This window comes from Mytilus galloprovincialis, chromosome 1 (genome assembly GCF_965363235.1).
Source record: "Mytilus galloprovincialis chromosome 1, xbMytGall1.hap1.1, whole genome shotgun sequence".
Lineage (NCBI taxonomy): Eukaryota > Metazoa > Mollusca > Bivalvia > Mytilida > Mytilidae > Mytilus > Mytilus galloprovincialis.
In genome coordinates, this window is record NC_134838.1 from 18,242,076 (window position 1) to 18,263,836 (window position 21,761).

General features: G+C 33.6%; 2 protein-coding genes across 2 annotated transcripts in view; both read left to right on the forward strand.

Moving 5' to 3' along the window:
* Window positions 1–21,761, forward strand: part of LOC143068035 (transcription initiation factor IIE subunit beta-like) — a 210,152-nt gene that overhangs the window by 140,197 nt on the left and 48,194 nt on the right. The gene's annotated exons all lie outside the window — the stretch shown is intronic.
* LOC143068013 (rho GTPase-activating protein 100F-like) overlaps window positions 1–21,761 on the forward strand; it is a 37,721-nt gene that overhangs the window by 5,105 nt on the left and 10,855 nt on the right. Inside the window, exon 2 of the mRNA XM_076241751.1 lies at window positions 11,508–12,945. Within this exon, the coding sequence (XP_076097866.1) occupies window positions 11,508–12,945 (1,438 nt within the window). The remainder of the gene's footprint in view (window positions 1–11,507; window positions 12,946–21,761) is intronic.

The window sequence follows — 21,761 nt, forward strand, 5'->3', positions numbered from 1 at the left end:
TTCAATGTAGCGAGACATTCCCGCACCCGGAGGCGTCCTTCAGCTGGCCCCTAAACAAATATATACTAGTTCAGTGATAATGAACGCCATACTAATTTCCGAATTGTACACAAGAAACTAAAATTAAAAATGTACGTCGGTCCTAGGAAAAGTCGCACTTTCTTTCCCTCTCACTGTACCAAAATAGTCCCATCTTCTTCCCCTAACACTTAAAAAGTCGAAATCGAAGAAAAACTAACAACATAATGGCTAAGAGAAAACAGTTTAACAGAAAACTACGGTTAAAGATATACAGAAGCAACATAAAACCCGGAAAAAACAGCGGATCACTCAAATCTCGTGTGCTCCGGAAGAATAAGCAGTTCCGATTGCAATATCGTGAACCGACGTATTGACAATTTAAAGTACATTTTACAGTGATCAGTCGCATTCGTTATATAGAAGGGAAACCGACAGTATTGTGACTTCACTTCCGCTGCCCTGTCATCTATGACACAGTTACTCCATAACAGCCAAACTACTGAGAAGATGCATGTTACAGTTTTAAAGAGAGATCGTTGGTTCATTATCGACTCTGTAAATGATCAACTCAAAAATATCATGATACGAAAACATATTGTATAGCGGCGACCATGTTGATTTTGAATGAGCTTATACCTCAGGTTGTATTTATCAAATATAAACAAAAGTGCACACACTGGAATGTCTCACCTTCTTTACTAATGATTGATATTATGTTGATAGTCCTAAATATAAATCTTTACTACAACTATCACATAACCATAACATGATCCAAGAAAATGAGGTCAAGGTCAAATAAACTAAACAAGAAATATATTTACAACTTACAATCATTCAATACACTAAATATAGTTATTATGTTGCTTAGTTTGTAAGAAACAGATTTAACCAAGAAAACAAAACATTGACCAATGAACCATGAAAATGAAGTCAAGGTCAGATGAACCATTTCAGACAGACGTATACAGTTTACAATTCTTCCATACACCAACATAGCATTCAGTATAAGAACAACAGACCAATACACAAAAATTTAACTATAGCCACTGAACCATGAAAATGAGGTCAAGGTCAGATGACACCTGCAAGTTGGACATGTACACCTTACAGTCCGTCCATACACCAAATAAAGGATACCTATTGCTTATAGTATCTGAGATTTGGACTTGACCACCAAAACTTAACCTTGTTCACTGATCCATCGGAATGAGGTCGAGGTCAATTGAAAGCTGTCTAACGGGTATGATGACCTTGCAAGGTTCGCACACACCAAATAAAGTTATCCTACAAAACATTGCAAAAAATCTTATTTTTTTTTCAAGTAGTCACTGAACCATAGAAATGAGGTCAAGGACAATGAACATGTGACAGATGGAAACTTCGTAACACGAGGCATTTGCGTACAAAGTATGAAGCATCCAGGTCTTCCACCTTCTAAAATATAAAGCTTTTAAGAAGTTATCTAACGCGGCCGTCACAGTAGCCGCCACCGCCGGATCACCATCCCTATGTCGAGCTTCATGCGACAAAAGTCGAAGGCTCGACAAAAAGCAATTTTGGATGGTTTATCGTGTTACAATCACACAGATAAATGCACAAAAAAGAGTTATAAAAGTAGCAATAACTACTCGAGAATATATTAACATCCGCGGCATTAATAGTACTAAAAATAACGGAAAAAAGAAAGAGTAGGACGGACAGACAAAACATCAGTATAGCTGTGCAATACTCAACTGAACATGTGTAAGGCGACACAAACACGGTATATGTACTCCAAAAAGGACAGAGAATAATATCCCTTTTGAAATTTTCTAATAAAAAATGATAGATATATTTGCCTGATCTTTAAAATCTTCTTGAAAATTAACCTTATGCATATAAATATATACTAAGTAGATCCTTTCAAGAAGAAGTTCTGTCATTTGAATTGCTTGTCTCTTTGATATTTACAAAGGGCTCTCAGTGCCAGCTTAAAATCCTAGTTAAAGTTAAAATTAGTTTTATAAAAGATTACCATTAACCACAAAATTTAAAAATGAGACCTTCCTGATCTTGTAAAAGAATCGTTTAAATTGCAGTTTTCGTCTCGTGGCCTTTTGTCAATTACTGAGGCTTGTTTAGGGGGGGTATCAATATCCCATATCCCATTAAGTTTTTATCCCAATATCCCGTATCCCTATAATGTTTACCCCTAATATCCCAATAAATATTTTTTACAAATATCCCATATCCCTAAAACTATTTTGAAATATCCCCAAAAATCATTATAAAGTCATTCCCAAGCCCATTTTTTTCCTCATCATCACAGCGTCAACAATTTTGACTGGTAAAACAAACTGTGTTAAAGGAAATTTACAGTGCATACTTCCAGTGTTAAATAAGAAAATATGTGTCCAAAAGATGAAGTGTTCCATCTTAGAGCCTTGTATAACAATCTTTTTTATGTGATCTTAAACGATAAATTTAGTGTAAGGGGTCTAATTTCAGACTTTTTTTAATTGTTCAAACCGTGATGCATATGACTGTAAAATTTCATTTTGATAGCAGTCTTCTTTTATTGATAAGAAACTTCATCCTACACGTTAAACTATGTTGGAAAGAACAGAAGGACTCAACCCTGTCTCTTGTCCGAGATTGCTCTGACATCCAACGGTTGTTTTGTCAGACAAGTTGAGACTGTGGGACGTCAGAGCACGTCTATATCAAAAAGTGGATATTTAGCATGCAAGTTCAATAACTCAAAATTTAACACAAGAAAGCTTTCTGCTAATGTACCTACATTACACTTAACTGTTGCAATATTTTTACAGCAGGCAAAATTTGCACAGCCCTTGTTTTGCAAAGAAATAACACAACATTTGACTCTGTGATCTTGAACTTTATGAATTACATAGATCCCAATATTTTTGTTACTTTTTTTTAATTTCCTTCCTCACAACACCAGTAATAGAAGAATATATATTAATTTACATTGATTGTTTAGTAATTATTCGTTATTAACATAGTTTATACGGCGAAATATCTACTTTTTGATATGGGGCGTGCTCTGACGTCTCCCGGCCCTAGCTTGTCTGGCAAAACAGCCGTTGCACATCAGAGCAATCTGTGAAACGTGGAGACCTCTGAAGATCCTCGCCACGTAAAAAATAAGAGGTAAAACACTAGAAAATATCCTGTAATCATATAAAGCATCAAAACAAATAAAAACATTGACAACAATAAGGCTTATAAAAAAGAAGATGTGGTATGATTGCCAATGAGACAACTATCCGCAAAAGACCAAAATGACACAGACATTAACAACTATAGGTCACCATACGGCCTTCAACAATGAGCAAAGCCCATACCGCAAAGTCAGCTATAATAGGCCCCGATAAGACAATGTAAAACAATTCAAACGAGAAAACTAACGGCCTTATTTATGTAAAAACAAATATGTAACACATAAACAAACGACAACCACTGAATTACAGGCTCCTGACTTGGGACAGGCACATACATAAATAATATGTCGGGGTTAAACATGTTAGCGGGATCCCAACCCTCATCCTAACCTGGGACAGTGGTATAACATAACTCATCAGATGGATACATCTAACAAAAATCTATGATTATTTTAAGAAAATTTTCAATGCATATGTGCATATAATATAAAAAAAGATATGGTATGATTGCCAATGAAACAACTCTTCGCAAGAGACCATGTGACACAGAAATTAACAACTATAGGTCACTGTACGACCGTCAACAATGAGTAAAGCTCATATCGCATAGTTAGCTATAAAAGGTCCTGAAATGACAAATGTAGAACAATTCAAACGAGAAAACTAACAGCCTAATTTATGTACACAAAAATGAACAAAAAACAAATATGTAACACAGCAACAAACGACAACCACTGAATTAAAGAATTCTGACTTTGGACAGACACATACATACAGAATGTGGCGAGGTTAAACATGTAAGCGGGATCCCAACCCTCCCCTTAACCTGGGACAGTTGTGTAATAGTACAAAATAAGAACGAACTATACAAATCAGTTGAAAAAGGCTTAACTCATCAGATGGATACAAATAGAAATACATCTAACAAAAACAGAGAGTGGACGTGACCGAGTACTTGTACATCCCATCAACAAAAAGACACTAAGTACAGATCTGAGAGTACTCGCAGTTACTGACAGCTAGTTCAAAGCCAATTACAACTAATAAAAAGTAATGCATCTGAGGCTAAATTATCAATCATTACACATCCAGCATCCAATGGCACGGTAAACAACATCTCCGTAAAAATGAGGATGTGCTATCCCGTTTGAAATAAGTTTTCTACAGGTAGAACCAAACTTCAAAACCAAATCCAGAATTTAGTAAAGATTTTAAGTGATTTATGGTAACGAAATCCCTGACTTAATAATTTACCAGTAATACATAGATTTCGTTCATTAAAATCCAAAACGTTACAACAGACACGGGCATAGCGGAGGAGTTGTGATATACAAACACCGTAATATAGTGCAAAAGGAACATCACCACCCAAAAAGGAAAATTAACAATAAGGAATGAAGTATGGAAAGCAAAACAAATACTTTTAAAATTATCAGTACATATGAGCATACAAATATCGAAAATAGATCAATACTTTTCGCTTGGGTTTGGATGACTTTAAAATAAAACGACCATAAACTCAATTAAAATCAACAAAGCACTAAAATGACCTTTAATATTAAACTTTTTTGAGCAATTTTATCAAGTGAGATGTAAATATTTCTGTACTTAACTTTTAAATTCCACTTATTTTTTTTCATGTTAAAAATTCAATATCCTAATAAATGCATCAATATCCCATATCCCATTTACTATTAGGACAAATATCCCATATCCCTAAAATTAAAATGGCAAATATCCCGTATCCCAATATACCCTATACAAGCCTCATTACTATGCCACCCCAAGGGTGACTGGGGTATAGAAATATGGTCATTTGGTCTTCTCCCGACCGGCAGTAGAACGTTTGCCGAAGTGGGGCGTCCGTTTGGCTGTGCGGGATGTATCAAGTTCGCAGTCACGTCAGAAGGGGGACGTTAAATCCGATGCCTCGTGTAAAGAGAATGTCACGCTATCTGCACGTTAAGAACCCTTGCAACAACTCTTTGAGGGGTCCGTAGGTGGCCTGTTGCAAGGCAAAATTTCTGTCCCTATCCAATATATCCTCATTTTCCAGTGGCAGTCCAAATTTCCACGACCATCATCCTAGATGGCCTCTATTACAACAACCTACCTATTGTACTTGTTGTTAACTTGTTCTTGTCCTGAATATGCATGAAATATTTGCCACTGGACGTTAAGCAAACAACAATCAATCAATCAATCGATCAATCGCTTACTATGCGGTATGGGTTTTGCTCATTGTTGAATGCTGTATGGTTACCTATTAATTTTTTACTTCTATATCATTTGATATCTCGTGAAAACTCGTGGTCTCTTTAGTAATCATGCCACATGTTATTTGTATAGCTTAAAAGTAAGGCCACCGCATAAATACAGATCCTCTCCAAAAAAATCCGCGGAACTTTTCATCAAAGATGTAAAGAGAAAAAAAAGTGCTATTGGCAATATTCAAAATCGACGAAAATTGAGAAAGAATGACTTAAGGCAACTGGATAATGTAAGAAGTTTGTAGTCTTATATGCATACATTTGTATCTTTCAGTGGCGGATCTAGAGGGGGACCCTGGGGTTGAAACCCACTTTTTTGGGGACGATCAATGCATTTGAATGGGGACATATGGTTGGACCCCCCCCCACTTTATCCTGGGTTGGGAACACCTTTCCCCCTTTTGAAAATGGCTTGATCCGCAGCCGCCTTTTCCTTTAAAAGTTTAATTGGGTCAAAGAACGGTCTTAATAAAGTCTGTCTACTGTTGTTATTTATGTCTATAAATAAATCCCTTGTTTGATCTTACTTTTTTTATTCTTTGAACTTCCTTTTTTTTTTATTTTGAAGTAATGATTTTGTAAACCTTGTTCAATATCGTTAACGTTTTTTATGACGGTTTTAATGATCTTGATAATTGTTTGCGGTAATCGATTGTTAGAAATAAAACCAGACGTCATGTCAGATGCCATGTTTTATAACTCGTCTGCCATATTCATCATCGAACGTAGCTAGGAACAAGAACATCCTCACTGGTACAACATAACTGAGGCGTGTATTACAAGCAAACTCCTTATTTAATTAACTCCGTTTTACAATTTGTATTTGAAGTGCCTCTCCATATAATAACTCGGTTTGAGATTATTGTCATTAAACAGTCATTTGTACAGCTTGGTAATATTTACACAGAATTGTAAGCTAGTAGTCTGTAGCACGTTAGAAGAGGATTAAGCTACGGATATGTTTGATTTATAATGTAAAATGATTAATTCTCTGTAGAGACTAACATCGCCTACTTCTGCAATTACTTTTCAATATTCAACGATAGTTTTATTTGTCTGTTAGCTGTATAATTTTATTGTGAAATATTTAGAACAGCAAATTTACATGATACGTATGTGACTTAATATAAAAGAGGAGCGAACGATACATGAGGGACAACCGAACTCATAGATCGAAAAAACACTGACAACGCCATGGCTAACAAAGAAAAGGACAAACAGACAAATAATAGTACACAAGACACAACATAGAAAACTAAAGACTTAGCAACACGAATCCCACTGAAAAATCGGGGTGATATCAGGTGCTACGGAAGAGTATGCAGATCCTGCTCCACATACATATATAAAGCAATATATAAAGTAAGAAAAAAGTGGGAATATACTCCCACAGTTGCATTTGTTCGCCGAGCAAACTGTGAATAAATGCAAGTGCTAAAAACCTTATAAAAAATCTTCAATCCTATACAAAGGCTTTTGTCCTAGACCTATTTTGGGTACCCTTTAGAGACCCAACTGAAATTTTGCTTCCTGTATGTACCAAGACGCACACTTACGCCGTTGGTGATTAAAAATATCATAAATGTAAAAGGAAAAGAATCTAAGATATGTAATTCAGATCACTGGAATACAGGTTCGAAAAATTCACAAACACGAGTTTGACAAAATAGACATTAAGAAGTCATCATTTTACATTTTAGCAATTACTAAAATTAACAAGCGTCTATACCATATATACCAAAAAACACCTGTACACACAAGTTTTGGAATTATGACAATAGACGATTAAGTGTCTTACAGCAACACAATAGTATCATATTCTATTTAATCAATGAACATCAGGAAACATATACACTTCTTTGAATAGGCACACACATAGGTGGTGCAATAAATTTTATTTTCTAAACAGTTGACCTTCTCATGACAATCTCGACCAATGTAATGCTATAGAACAGAGAACATAAAAGGCACCACAAATACTAAAGTTCAAAAGTATTTCAATATAGTTTTATAAGTGTATTATGCAGGCACATGCATATCTATATTTTCTACATAGGAATTATTTCTAAAAGAGTTCTATAGAAATACATTTGAGAAAAGAGGTTTCAGCCTAATTGTAGTCGATTTTTTTGCTAAATCCGAAAAAGGCTGTTCAAACCACCTATTTCTTTCTTATTTTTTTATTTAATGTATTATAATAAATAGATAACGCCATCGTGCAGTATGGATGGCGTTTGTTTTTAGTTTTTCATTAATTGTTTTGTACATAAATCAGGCCGTTAGTTTTCTCGTTTGAATTGTTCTTCATTTGTCATTTTGGGTCTTTTACAACTTAGCGGTATGAGTTTTGCTCATTGTTAAAGGATGTACGGTTACCTGTAGTTGTCAACTTCTATGTCATTTGGTTACTGGTGGAGAGTTGTCTCATTGGCAATCCTACCACAACTTCTTTTCTTATATCCTTCCTATTCTATTTGCGACAATAAATAAAAAGCTGCATCAAAGATTGTTTAAAGTAAGATTTGAAAGCTTAAAGTATATTTACATATCTTTTTAAATAATGTCTTCTCATTATTCTAAGAAGATTTCATAAGCAGCATCACGAAAAGCGCAGAAAACGCGGTCTAAAATGAGTACTTTTCATGCAATACCCATACAAAAAATGTAACAACAACTTGAAATCATTTCCACAATTATGATATCATATCGGCCGATATCCCGGATAACACTGTGACTGGCGTTGCCAATTTGATCAGTCCGTCTGTTGCTTTGATTGTTTTTTTTTTTGTATTCTATGTCAGATTTTAATTCAGAAACCAGATTTTTTTTCAAATGTAACGTTTACAGGGAAGATTAATGGCTAGTGATATCACCATGGCAACCATTTATACTAACATATTAAAACTATATTTTATATAAATTTAACAAACACGTAGTAATATAATTTAAATCCACGAAAGAAAATTATCATAAAATAAACAGCTGCGCCATGAGCGCATGATACGCCCGACGTCTTGTGTGGAAGTTTTATGCAATAATCATAAATAGTTTCTGAGAAAGTTTTAAGCAATAACCATATACTGTTTTTGAGAAAGGGCGGGACATGTGAAACCCCCAACCCTGTTTTTTTTTACAAAAAACTAAATATCACTAAAATAAAATTTTGAATCAAAACCAAAAAGTATACAGATCTTTAGATTAATATAACAAAGAAGTGTGTAAACTTTTAAGCAATAATCATAAATTATTTTTGAGATACGGCGCAACATGTAAAAAAAAACCTCCCCTATTTAACAAAATACTCAATAACTCCAAAATAACGTTTTGAATCATCACCAAAAAGTATACAGATCTTTAGATTGATATAACAAAGAAGTGTGTAAAGTTTTAAGCAATAATCATAAATTGTTTTTGAGATACGGCACAACATGTAAAAAAAAACCTCCCCCTTTTTTACAAAATACTCAATAACTCAAAAATGAAATTTTGAATCATCACCAAAAAGTATACAGATCTTCAGATTAATATAACAAAGACTTGTGTAAAGTTTTAAGCAATAATCATAAATCGTTTTTGAGATATGGTGCGACATGTAAAAAAACCCTCCCCCTTTTTTACAAAATACTCAATAACTCAAAAATGAAATTTTGAATCATCACCAAAAAGTATACAGATATTAAGATTAATATAACTAAGAAGTGTTTAAAGTTTTAAGCCATAATCAAGAATCGTTTTTGAGATACGGTGCGACATGTGAAAAAAACACACCCCTGTTTTAGTTACAAAGTGCCGTAACTCGAAAAGTCTTAATCTTATTTTCACTAAAAAGTATACAGATCATTTGACCATCGTAAGTAACAACTATGTTAAGTTTCATGAAATTTGGATAAGTCGTTCTCAAGTTACGGTGCGACATGTTTACGCCGGACAGACAGACGGACGGACAGACAGACGGACGGACGGACGGACAGACAGACGGACGGACACCGGACATTTGTATACCATAATACGTCCCGTCAAAATTTTGACGGGCGTATAAAAAAGCTTATAATGCTATTTTGCATGACAAGTCATTTGGAATTTACAAGGAACACAACTCTTGACGAAGTTGACTCTCTACGTTCAATTAAAAAATCCCCCACCCCCTCACACAAAAATAATAAGTGCAAACCAGAATTACTATACAAAGTCTTGGTGCAAACAAGCTATTGAACTAAAGTCCATATTTTTATTGCGGGTCAGCTGAAACCGGCTTCCTGGTGCGGTATTTTCTCGCTAGGTACTAACACTCATTGATGACCTACGGCTGTTTTTTGCTCTCTGTTTTTTTTTTCTTTTTTCCCCATTCTCAATTTTATGTATTATGCATAAATTTGTCCAAAATCTAATGACAATTGTTTCTGATAGACAAGTAATTATGGAAATTATGGAAAGGCAGGCACAAACTAGATACTTTTTGGGGGGCGGCACCAGAATCCTGTTATGGAGCTACATTTATGGTTCCACTCAAAACTTTGTTTAGTTTGGGACCCACAGTTCCTCTTTTACAAAATTCCGGATCCGCATCTGCAAAGGGCATTCAAAAATTTTCCGCTTTGGCCACTTAGTTTGCTTATTTGTAGATCTATATATGATAGCCTCAAAAGTCTAACAAAATCGATAAAACAATCGGGCAGTGCAATCACACAGACAATCAGAATATGGAATTGATTGCCATGATCCCGTTTTAGTACAGGCATTCTCCTGATAAAATGGGATGGTTGAACAGGTTTTTTCGGTACCAACTCGCACAAACTAAATGGGCTGTAAGCACGAAAGAACTTAATTTAGTTTGTTACATTTCACAGTGAAAAAATGTGTAGTAAATCAAATTTCTTCTTCTTATATATGAACACAATGAATATGACAGCCATTGAACTTTGACTAATATTGTCAAAATACCGTAAAATTGAAATAAGGCATTTATGTTACAGGATCCATGCCGCGTTCATTTGAGTACCGTTTTAAAACAAAACTTCGTTTTTATTTATGTTTACTATAAATACATTCATGCGACATTTCAGTTAAACCATTACAAGGCAAAATTCCTGCAAATGAAGTAAACATACTATGTAGGCTAAGTTATAAATATTTCGCTAAAATTATTTCTCAGTCCATAGACGATTGAAAAGATCACAAGACGTAAACTTATAGCTAGCCATTTTTTCAGATAGTGAAGACATGATGCACAGACCTAAATATTCACTACACTGATTCACAATTATGTATATAGTTATACTTTGTTCTGATTTTTTTTTTTATTGAACTTCTGCAAAATCAAGTATTTTGGGTGCTGCTTTATTAAAAAAAAAAAGTAAGAAGTTTTCCTGATATCCCTTCTCTGCATCGGAATCGAAGCATTTTCTGCTGTAAAAGGAATTCTTTGAGGGAAAAAAAATATTATCAATTTAATTGTAAAGCGTGAACCTGAAAGAAAGCACCAATGATGATGATCGGCGCGGACCTCGTTGAAAACACCCTTAATTTAGTTGCTGAGACACTAATCAGGCTTCGAAGCGATTATGTAAAGGAAAGCACATATATCAATTTTAATGCAGACTTCTTGGACAACAACAGTATTTACAAAATTTGGAAAATAAGAATATCATTAAATCAGAACATATAATACAATATATGTCTCTGATGAAATTAAAAATACAGAAAATCGAACAAATTTGAAAATTGATTATCGAACTGCAGTTTTGTAACAACACTTCGATGAATATGTAACATAGTAAATTGTCGCTTTTAACACTAAAATCGATTCCCCAGCAGTTAATAATTAATACCTTATTCGTGTTCAATGTAAAATCTAATATTGATTTACTTGGCGATGAATCATTCCTAACGGTGTTACCTCCTCTTGATTGGAATTCTTCAAGTCGGTGAAATCACATAATGCATCAACTGATGATCACTTCCTGTTATTGATTTCGAAAGATGTTATTAATTTAATCCATGTCGTTTCCCCGATGGATGATAATAGTAGTAAACTATTTACTTCGTATTTCAGGAGGAAGAAAATTCTATGGCACATGGATTTCTGACTACACAAGAAAAACGACCAATACACAGAAAAAAAGTAAAAACCACTCAAGAAACCGCAACAGACACATATGTCAAAGGTGATCAAGCAACCAATGAAGCAAGTAGTGAAAGTTCCCCCAGTAATGGTACAGGCTTTACCAGAGCACCTGATATGGGTATAAAAAACATAATGATGGAAAATTCACATTCTATACAAACTGTTGAAATTAAAAAGAGACCAGGTCAGTCTTTAGGGTTTTATATTAGGGAAGGAAATGGCATGGATAGGAATGGTGGTGTTTTTATTTCTCGTATTCAGACAGGAACAGTTGCTGATAGCAATGGATTATTACATATTGGCGACGAAATTCTAACAATAAACAAGAAGGATGTGTCAAATATGTCTCTTGACGATGTAGTTATTCTTATGTCAATTCCAAAGAAATTAACTTTAAAAATTAGAACTAGAAAGTGCCATAAGAAAAACAACTCTTGTCCTTCTCTAGCAGTCACAGAACAAGAAACAAAACCTATTGTAAATGTATTTCATAAAGTACGCTCATCATCTGAAACAGCGCTTGAAGAAACAGAAAAAGCTGCAAATCTGGTGGACCCATTTACTCAAGAACATGAACATCAACAGTCCAGAAGGAGACATGATAGGCCTACCTCATCACAATATGCCAGTATTTTTATTTCACCCCACAAAGCTGAAGCGAAATTACTTTCTGATGAAGCAGATAGTGAAAATTCAAGTGATGGATCCTTACCTAGAAGCATCGATTCTAATAGTAAACATTACTATGTAGGATATCGAGGATATGCATCTGATAGTGCATACGACCAAGCCAGTGCATATTACAGTCCAAACCTATCACCTAATCAACATGGGAGTGCGAGTGATCAGGAATATTTAAAATATATGTACTCAGACGGTGGTCTTCCTAGAAAATTAATTCCAAAGTCACCATCAAAATCTTTAAATAAAAGTGGATTAAATATAAATTCTGATTCTGAAATATATGTAGGAGGTCAGCTCCCAAATTATCATGATGTGACTTCAAAAACATTAGAATCAGCAAGGAAATTTCAAGGGGGTTTGAAAGACATGATACACGTAAAAGGGAAATATGGCAAATCACAACGCAGCAGGTCTCCAGAATATTATAACTCAGATTCAGAATTAGTTTTTACAACACCTCAAAAAGGTCAAACTGATATGAGAGGATTTGCTTCTGACTATGAAACTTATGCTGGTGGTGGTAGTGATGATGATCCGATTTATTGTGTTCCTAAATTACCATTTAGTCATAGTGGCAGTTCTGAATTAGAAGAATTACTGAGAAAATTTAACACTCTTTCGATGGAATTGCAGCAGGAAAAAAATAAACTGCAACGACAAGTGTCTGGAAAAGATGTAACAGGTAATGGTACTATATTGATTTTCCTTGACAAAGTATGAATCATCATACAGCTCCTGTAGTATAAAGTGAAAGGTTATTTTCAAATCAAATATTTCTTTACAACATTGATTAAATATGTGTTAGACAGACAATATCTAACATCACTACAGTATTCTATACAAATTGCATTTATTCAATCCAATAATTATATATATATAGGCATGCTGCTAATGAAAGTAACCCAAATCTCTTGGTACCAAGTAGTTATCTTTAGAAGACATTTGAGCGTCAGAGCCTTATCCCACACATGAACTTAAATGAAGTTTTAGATTACCAGACGTACGTTTGTACAGTGATACTAATACTTCATGTACAAATGTATAATGAACATAATGAATTGATTACTGATGTTTTGCATTGCATATAAATTCATTATGCATGTTATGATAATTTGGTATTTTAAGTTTTTGATTGCAGATGTTTTTTTTAATTTAAGCAAGTGTACATGTTGATTAGTACAAAATGTACATTGTATATTTATAATAAATCTGCTTAATATAATATTACATGTAAAGCTAATATTGAACAATGCACAATGTACAAATAGTTCCTTCAACTGGCATTTTAACAAAATAATATATATACATTTGTACATGTACAACATACATGTACATGTACATGTACAATGCAAAAAGGCTTTTTGTGTTGAATGGAAGCTGGTATGGCCAATATCTGTCTTAAACTTGCAAATCTTTAACATGTACATGTACTTTGTAAGTAGCTTAACCAAGTTTATATTTTGTACATGTAAATGAAGTTCTAAAGATACATATAGATCTATATACAGTAGTAAAGAAGATATAAAAAACAAATCATTAAAAATTATAATTTCATCATTTATGGGGTACAATACATGTATGTACAATATGTACAAGTTACAACAATGTAATGAATCCTGATAGGGCAAAACAAAAAAGTACATGTATGTGTGTTTAACTTTAGTGTATGTTCTTGCTGAAAAAAATATAGGGCTAGCTACATTTGTAGGTACTTAATGAATTTTCAATTTATTTACAATAAGTATACATGGTACATTGTATGTATATGGGGACAGCATTGTGACTTTAACCGTTCTGAATCAAAAATGGTTATAAAAAAACTTGTGTATCATTAGCATTTAAACACATCTTCTTAAATCTTATGGGTATGGGATAAAAAAAATAGTTTACAAATGTAGGTAGGGTTACTGTCACCGTACAGTTCATGTCCATGTAAACACACATACTTTTTTGTTCTGCCTAAGATTTTGGACATGTTGAACCTGTCTTAGACTTAGTAACTTTACTCTAGCTTACTTTATTTACTGTTTAAAGACTAAAGAACAAATGATATCAGTCATGTTGACTCACACAATGTATAAATTGTACAATAGATATTTTTTTGCTGATAATTTACTGCTACATAGATAGAAGAAGAGGATCAAATGCAGAGAACTAAATTAAACCTACATGTAGAAATAGAATGTATCTGCTATGTACTATAGTTTATGCCAATATGCAAAATATTAATCGGTAAATCATCATTCATTATGTTCATACATGTACAAAACTCTTTTAAGGAGTGAGTTGACACTATCCCCCTGATGATTCAGGAATTTTTTTTACCATGTTGACTTGTTTATAGTAGGTCTAAGTGTGCTGAGGTTGAAAATACATGTATTTGCTATAAGTTATAACAGTTTCTACATGTACAACGTATCTACAATGTATTTATTGACTTACTTGACTTAATCCACTTCCTCCCAAGGGGGACATAGAGCGACTACAGTTTCTTTCCATTTCTTCCTGTCCATGGCTGTTTGTTTTGTTTCTTTCCAGGTCATCTCAATTTTACTCAGCTCGGTTGAAAGTCCCCTGCGCCCGGTGTTTTTTGGCCTCCCCCTTTTTCGATGTCCTTGGGGGTTCCATTCTAGGGCTTGCATGGCAATGTTTGAATCTTTTTTTCTAAGGGTATCCCTGATCCACTTCCACTTTCTTGTTCTTATTATCTGAGTTGTTGGCTGTTGTTTGGTTCTTCTCCATAAGTCATTGTTAGATATTTTGTTTGGCCATATATGATGTTGAGGATGTTTCTCAAACATTTATCTATTTATAATTAGTTTCTGCAAAAAATGTTAAAATGGATGAACATGATAAAAATGGTCTTTCAAAGCCAACAACTTCTTCATCATGTTTATGCATGGATTCAATTTGAGACATATTTGCTAAGTGACTCATTTGTAGATTATATTTTGCTAAATACCAATTTATCTCTTTCTATTTAAACTTCTAAAAAAAATATGCAAAATGGATACAAACATATTTTTTTATTTGTACTACATACATGATATATATTATATGAAATACATGCTTTAATTATAATTAGTAAATGTTTTGATAAATTTTTACAACTTCTGTAATATGTCATCAAAAATTATCTTCAATGCATGGAAACCACAATTATGCAGTTTAAGCAGGAAAATTAGCTGTTGCATGTAATTATGATGATCATGATGATTAATAGATTACACAATGATCATGTCAATTTCTCGGTGAGGTCTTTTTATTTTTTTACCTTAAGGACATTATATGACGATCTGTGTTTAAATATTCAATGAAACTACGTACATATCATGCATATGTACATGTGCAGTTAATAAAACGTTACATACATGTACTTTGTATATTAAGAACATAATTATATATTGCGATATTTAAGAAACAAACAAGATATCAGAGACATATTATTTCTTACAAGTCTGTGATGGATTATAAATTTTATTTTTTTGTTATTGTCACACTGAATTATATGTAGTCTTATAACAATGAAATATCTGAAAGTGGATTGTTTGATGTCTCCATTAAAGATCGATGGCAATAGCATGGATAGATACATGTGTACTAATATTAATCATGTTAATACAACGACTCGAGAACGAGGGTGTTTCACTACCGTTTTGTGTCATCAGATCACTCACTACCATGACTACCTTTTAAAATTATCACATTTTGGTTTCAACGATAACATTTTGAATCTTTTCTAGCTGGTCGACGTACGTCTGTTTCAATAACTACAGATTTCCCCTACACATTCTGTCTCGGATAAAATTCACAACGTAAAAAGTCGTAAAACAATATATCTCCTAGAGTTTCCTATAGATCAATATACTACGACACTAAGTCCTATACTTAATGGTTATTTCTTTATTGATACTATGACACATTTAATATTCGATCTTTTCCTATAACGATGCCTAAAACATTAAGGAAACTGTGATGGACTCTGAGGATGGACTGGAGAGGTCACGTTTTAAAGGTTATTTTAGAATGACTAACACCTGGGAACAATAGATCACGTATAAGTCGAACCTAAAATATATTTGGTTTATAAATTTGTAGTAGAATTGCTTGAATGGCAGATAATAAACACATTGATATACATGCATGACATCTGTATGCGCGTATGCTTAGTTCTGCAATGAATCAATTTTTTTAATTATCAGTCATTTTTAGTTTAGAGGTATAGTTCGATACTTGTGCTATTGATAGTAAATTTGATTCAAACTTAAATGTATTTTTGACGCTTTAGATATTAATCTCATTCACTGACACGCAAACCTCCACTAATTTGAGAAAATATCGATCACTTCTATAGAAGATGTCATTATTGAAATGCCTGGAATCTCCTTTAAGCCGTACGAGTGCTTTGGATCCATCATATCAACCGTCTCCCTGCATACTGCAAAGCTAGAAAGCAGCTTACGGCATGATGGAAGCCATTTTATTATAATTATATAAGCTTAATATTTTTGGGTTAAAAGAAAATTAACACTAAGAGAAAATTGCATTATCAGTTTCTGTGGTTTCTGAACAAAATGTCACTTGCATACTGTATTACGTGTAGTCATCTCTCAGTACCCGATAAGTCTGGTACACTTTTGACGCGTACCACTTGTTGGCTTTACTGTAACAGAAAAACGTGGCGGAAGATATCAAAATGACAAATACAAAGGCAAATTACAGAAAACGACGAGTCCACAGAACACTATATATACATATAAATAACCAACACGAACCCCACCAAAACCTAAAATTACTAATGTACAAAAAAAATATACAAATTAAAAATTAATGATCTGAAGTCATATGGAAACGAATTACTATTTTTTCAACACTATAACTTATTCAGGAACAAGTATATATGATGCAGTCATTTGGATTGAAACTAGCATTATGATAACTATCCCTGACAGCATTCATACATATGGCATGTATGCCTAACATGCATACCAACCTATAAAAAGTTTAAACCTGTTTTCACCCAGTAAAGCACGCTAGAAGTTATAACAAAAATGTTAACCTTGCACGTCTCTTTATGATACAAAACAGATTTATTGATGATGTGAAATCAATACATAAAAGCTCTGGATAGCTTTACAAGATTGTCTATAAAACTGCTACAAACGAGTATGAGAATTGTTCCGTTTAATGGCGGATATTGTCATCATCATCTATAATACCTGATCGTATATAATCCGTCACATTTCCAGGATTCACATCTTCCGTCGTCTTGGCAGTAATGTTGTCGTAATTGATAAGAAAAGACTGGAATTTCTATACATACAGCCATTGCGATCAATAGCAGATACTCTCAACTTAACACGAGTAAAACCATTAGGAATCTTATGTTTTAACAAAATAATTTGTGAAAATATGATAACATAACTGAAAAAAAATTGTTAAAGTTGCGGGCATTTAAATTAATAATAAAATAAATTGACTCTTGAGTTTCAATTATTAGAGAATGATGTGAGTGCCTTATTGAAAAACATGAACTGTATATCCATGTACATGTACATGTATTACTTCACTATTTAAGGACCGTGCTCCTCCTCCAAACTTTGTTAAGCATTCCTTGTATTTCCAGCACCACTCTAGATTTTCTCTGCAGTAATATTAAAATTTTGAGATACTTGATTATGAGAAGTTTCGAAAAATTATTCTTGATCTGGCAGTACAATTTGAAAGATAATATTAACATACATGTAGTTGGTTCACAAATAAATTCGAAATAGTTTTTGGCTGTTGCTAAAAGTTTATAATTCACAAAAATAATGATCTCTGAAGAAAATTAAAAACGGAAAGTCCTTTATCAAATATGGCAAAATCAAAAGCTCTTAACATATGAAACGAATGGATAACAACTGTCCTGACTTGGTACAGACTAAACACGTTTACCCAACATAATAGATGTAATCGGTAGTCAATGAACATTCCAGTATCCTAAAGGGGTTCAATTCAACAAAAACTTTGGTGAAGAGGAAATATTTTGTTAAATATGACATTTGTTTTGTAATGCAAGATATAGGTGTATGCGTTGGAAATTATGTTTTGGTAACAAAGTGTGATTAATTCTTTCAGCCTGTTTCTAAGTAAGGTTTGAATGATAATACACATGTTTAAAGATTTACAAAAGCACACGTTTAATAACGCCAAGTCTCAAATTTTAAAAATGTGTTTGGTTACAATCATTGCTTCGATTCCTTAGATATATCTTTTGTGGAAATATTGCTTTAAAACGACTCTTGTCAATCTTGTCAAAATCATTCGTCAGTTTTGTGTTAATTTACCCTTCAGTCTTCACGAAGAATTGTTAAGTTAACAGACCCGGAGCTCATTTTTTGAAAATTTTTAGTTAGATTCTGTTGAACAGGCCCGAGAGCAATTTTACAAGCCTGGGCTGCCAGGGCTGCCACTCAGCGTGAAGACTGAGTCCCTTACGCCACTTATTTAAGAAATGAAAACAACACGTTATATATTTCCTGCATCTGAAGCGCATTTCTGAATTGGCCAAACATTTGAAAGCCAATGATTTGTAAGAACCGAATTAGTTTAAGAGCCATATTTTTTTTTACCAAAAAAGAACATAAATATAGCAAAATCCATCTTTGTTCAACTTTGCCTGATGGAGTTAAAATCTTAGTTTTTATACGACCGCAAAAATTGAAAATTTTTCTTGGTTTTCGAACTATAACTTTAGTTTAAGTAAATAGAAATTTATAACATTTTGACACAAGGTTTATGACCACAAAAGGAAGGTTGGAAGTTTTGGTTCCAACAGTTTAGGAATTAGGGGCCAAAAAAGGGCCCAAATAAGCATTATTTTTGGTTTTCGCACAATAACTTTAGTATAAGTAAATAGAAATCAATGAAATTTAAACACAATGTATTTGACCACAAAAGGAAGCCGGTTGGGATTGATTTTGGGAATTGAGGACCAAACAGTTTAGGAATTAGGGACCAAAAAGGGACCCAAATAAGCATTTTTCTTGGTTTTCGCACCATAACTTTAGTATAAGTAAATAGAAATCTATGAAATTTAAACACAAGGTTTTTGACCATAAAAGGAAGGTTGGGATTGGGTTTGGGAGTTTTGGTCCTAACAGTTTAGGAATAAGGGGCCCAAAGGGTCCAAAATTAAACTTTGTTTGATTTCATCAAAAATTGAATAATTGGGAATCTTTGATATGCCGAATCTAACTGTGTATGTAGATTCTTAATTTTTAGTCTCGTTTTCAAATTGGTCTACATTAAAGTCCAAAGGGTCCAAAATTAAACTTAGTTTGATTTTAACAAAAATTGAATCCTTGGGGTTCTTTGATATGCTGAATCTAAAAATGTATTAAGATTTTTGATTATTGACCCAGTTTTCAAGTTGGTCCAAATCGGGGTCCAAAATTAAACTTTGTTTGATTTCATTAAAAATTGAATAATTGGCGTTCTTTGATATGCCAAATCTAACTGTGTATGTAGATTCTTAATTTTTGGTCCCGTTTTCAAATTGGTCTACATTAAGGTCGAAAGGGTCCAAAATTAAAGTTTGATTTTAACAAAAATTGAATTCTTGGGCTTCTTTGATATGCTGAATCTAAACATGTACTTAGATTTTTGTCGAGCCTGCAACTTTTGTTGCAGAAAGCTCGACATAGGGATAGTGATCCGGCGGCGGCGGAGGCGGTGTTAGCTAACTTCTTAAAAGCTTTATATTTTAGAAGGTGGATGACCTGGATGCTTCATACTTTGTATATAGATGCCTCATGTTACTAAGTTTCCGTCAGTCACATGTCCAATGTCCTTGACCTCATTTTCATGGTTCAGTGACCACTTGAAAAAAAAGTTCAGATTTTTTGTAATGTTGAATTCTCTCTTATTATAAGTAATAGGTTAACTATATTTGATATGTGCGTACCTTGCAAGGTCCTCATGACTGTCAGACAGTTTTCACTTGACCTCGACCTCATTTCATGGATCAGTGAACAAGGTTAAGTTTTGGTGGTCAAGTCCGTATCTCAGATACTATAAGCAATAGGGCTTGTAAATTCGGTGTATGGAAGGACTGTAAGGTGTACATGTCAAACTGGCAGGTGTCATCTGACCTTGACCTCATTTTCATGGTTCGGTGGTTATAGTTAAATTTTTGTGTTTTGGTCTGTTTTTTTCATACTATATGCAATAGGTCTACTGTATTTGTTGTATGGAATGATTGTAAGGTGTACATGTCTAGCGGGCAGATGTCATGTGACCTTGACCTCATTTTCATGGTTCAGAGGTTATAGTTAAATTTTTGTGTTTTGGTCTGTTTTTTTCATACTATATGCAATAGGTCTACTGTATTTGTTGTATGGAATGATTGTAAGGTGTACATGTCTAGCGGGCAGATGTCATGTGACCTTGACCTCATTTTCATGGTTCAGTGGTCAAAGTTAAGTTTTTGAGTTTTGGTCTATTTATCTAATACTATATGCCATAGGTCAACTATATTTGGTGTATGGAAATATTTTATGATCTTTATGTCAGTAGCGCAGGTTTCTTTTGACCATGACCTCATTTTCACGGTTCATTGCACAGTGTTAATTTTTTGTGTTTTGGTCTATTTTTCTTAAACTATAAGTAATAGGTCAACTATATATATATTGTATAGAAGCATTGTTAGCTGTACATGTCTGCCTGGCATGGTTCATGTTTATGAGACAGTTGTAATAAAGCTTTATAGGGCTATCAACATAATATCAATTATTAGTAAAGAAGGCGAGACATTTCAGCGTGTGCACTCTTGTTGATTATGGGCCCAGTTTTCAAGTTGGTCCAAATCAGGATCCAAAATTATTATATTAAGTATTGCGCAATAGCAAAAAATTTTCAATTGGAGTTATCTTTCTTTGTCCAGAATAGTAGTTGAATCATTTTAAATCATTGTTATACAATGTATATTCACTTTTACTACGAACTGATAAATTAAAACAATCTTTACCATTCAGTGATAACAAGCACTTTTTTTACATTTTAATATTTTATGATGTATTTAAATGAGTAGTTATTGTTGCAAACTCCATTAGAAATTTGAATTGAGATCAGTTTTGGAATAAGGGAAAGGGGCATGTGAAAAAAAATTGGGGGGTTCAATTTTTCTCATTTCAGATTTCATAAATAAAAAGACAATATCTTCAAACATTTTTTTGAGAGGATTAATATTCAACAGCATAGTGAATTGCTCAAAGCTTAAGGCCAAAACAAAATTTAAGTCCATTAGACCACATTCATTTTCTGTGTCAGAAACTTATGCTGTGTCAACTATTTAATCACAATCCAAATTTAGAGCTGAATCCAGCTTGAATTTTGTGTCAATACTTGCCCCAACCGTTCAGGGTTCAACCTCTGCGGTCGTATAAAGCTGCGCCCTGCGGAGCATCTGGTTAAAATTCTCATCTGAGAGTTTTAAGGTTAATCGTTTGGTCAGTC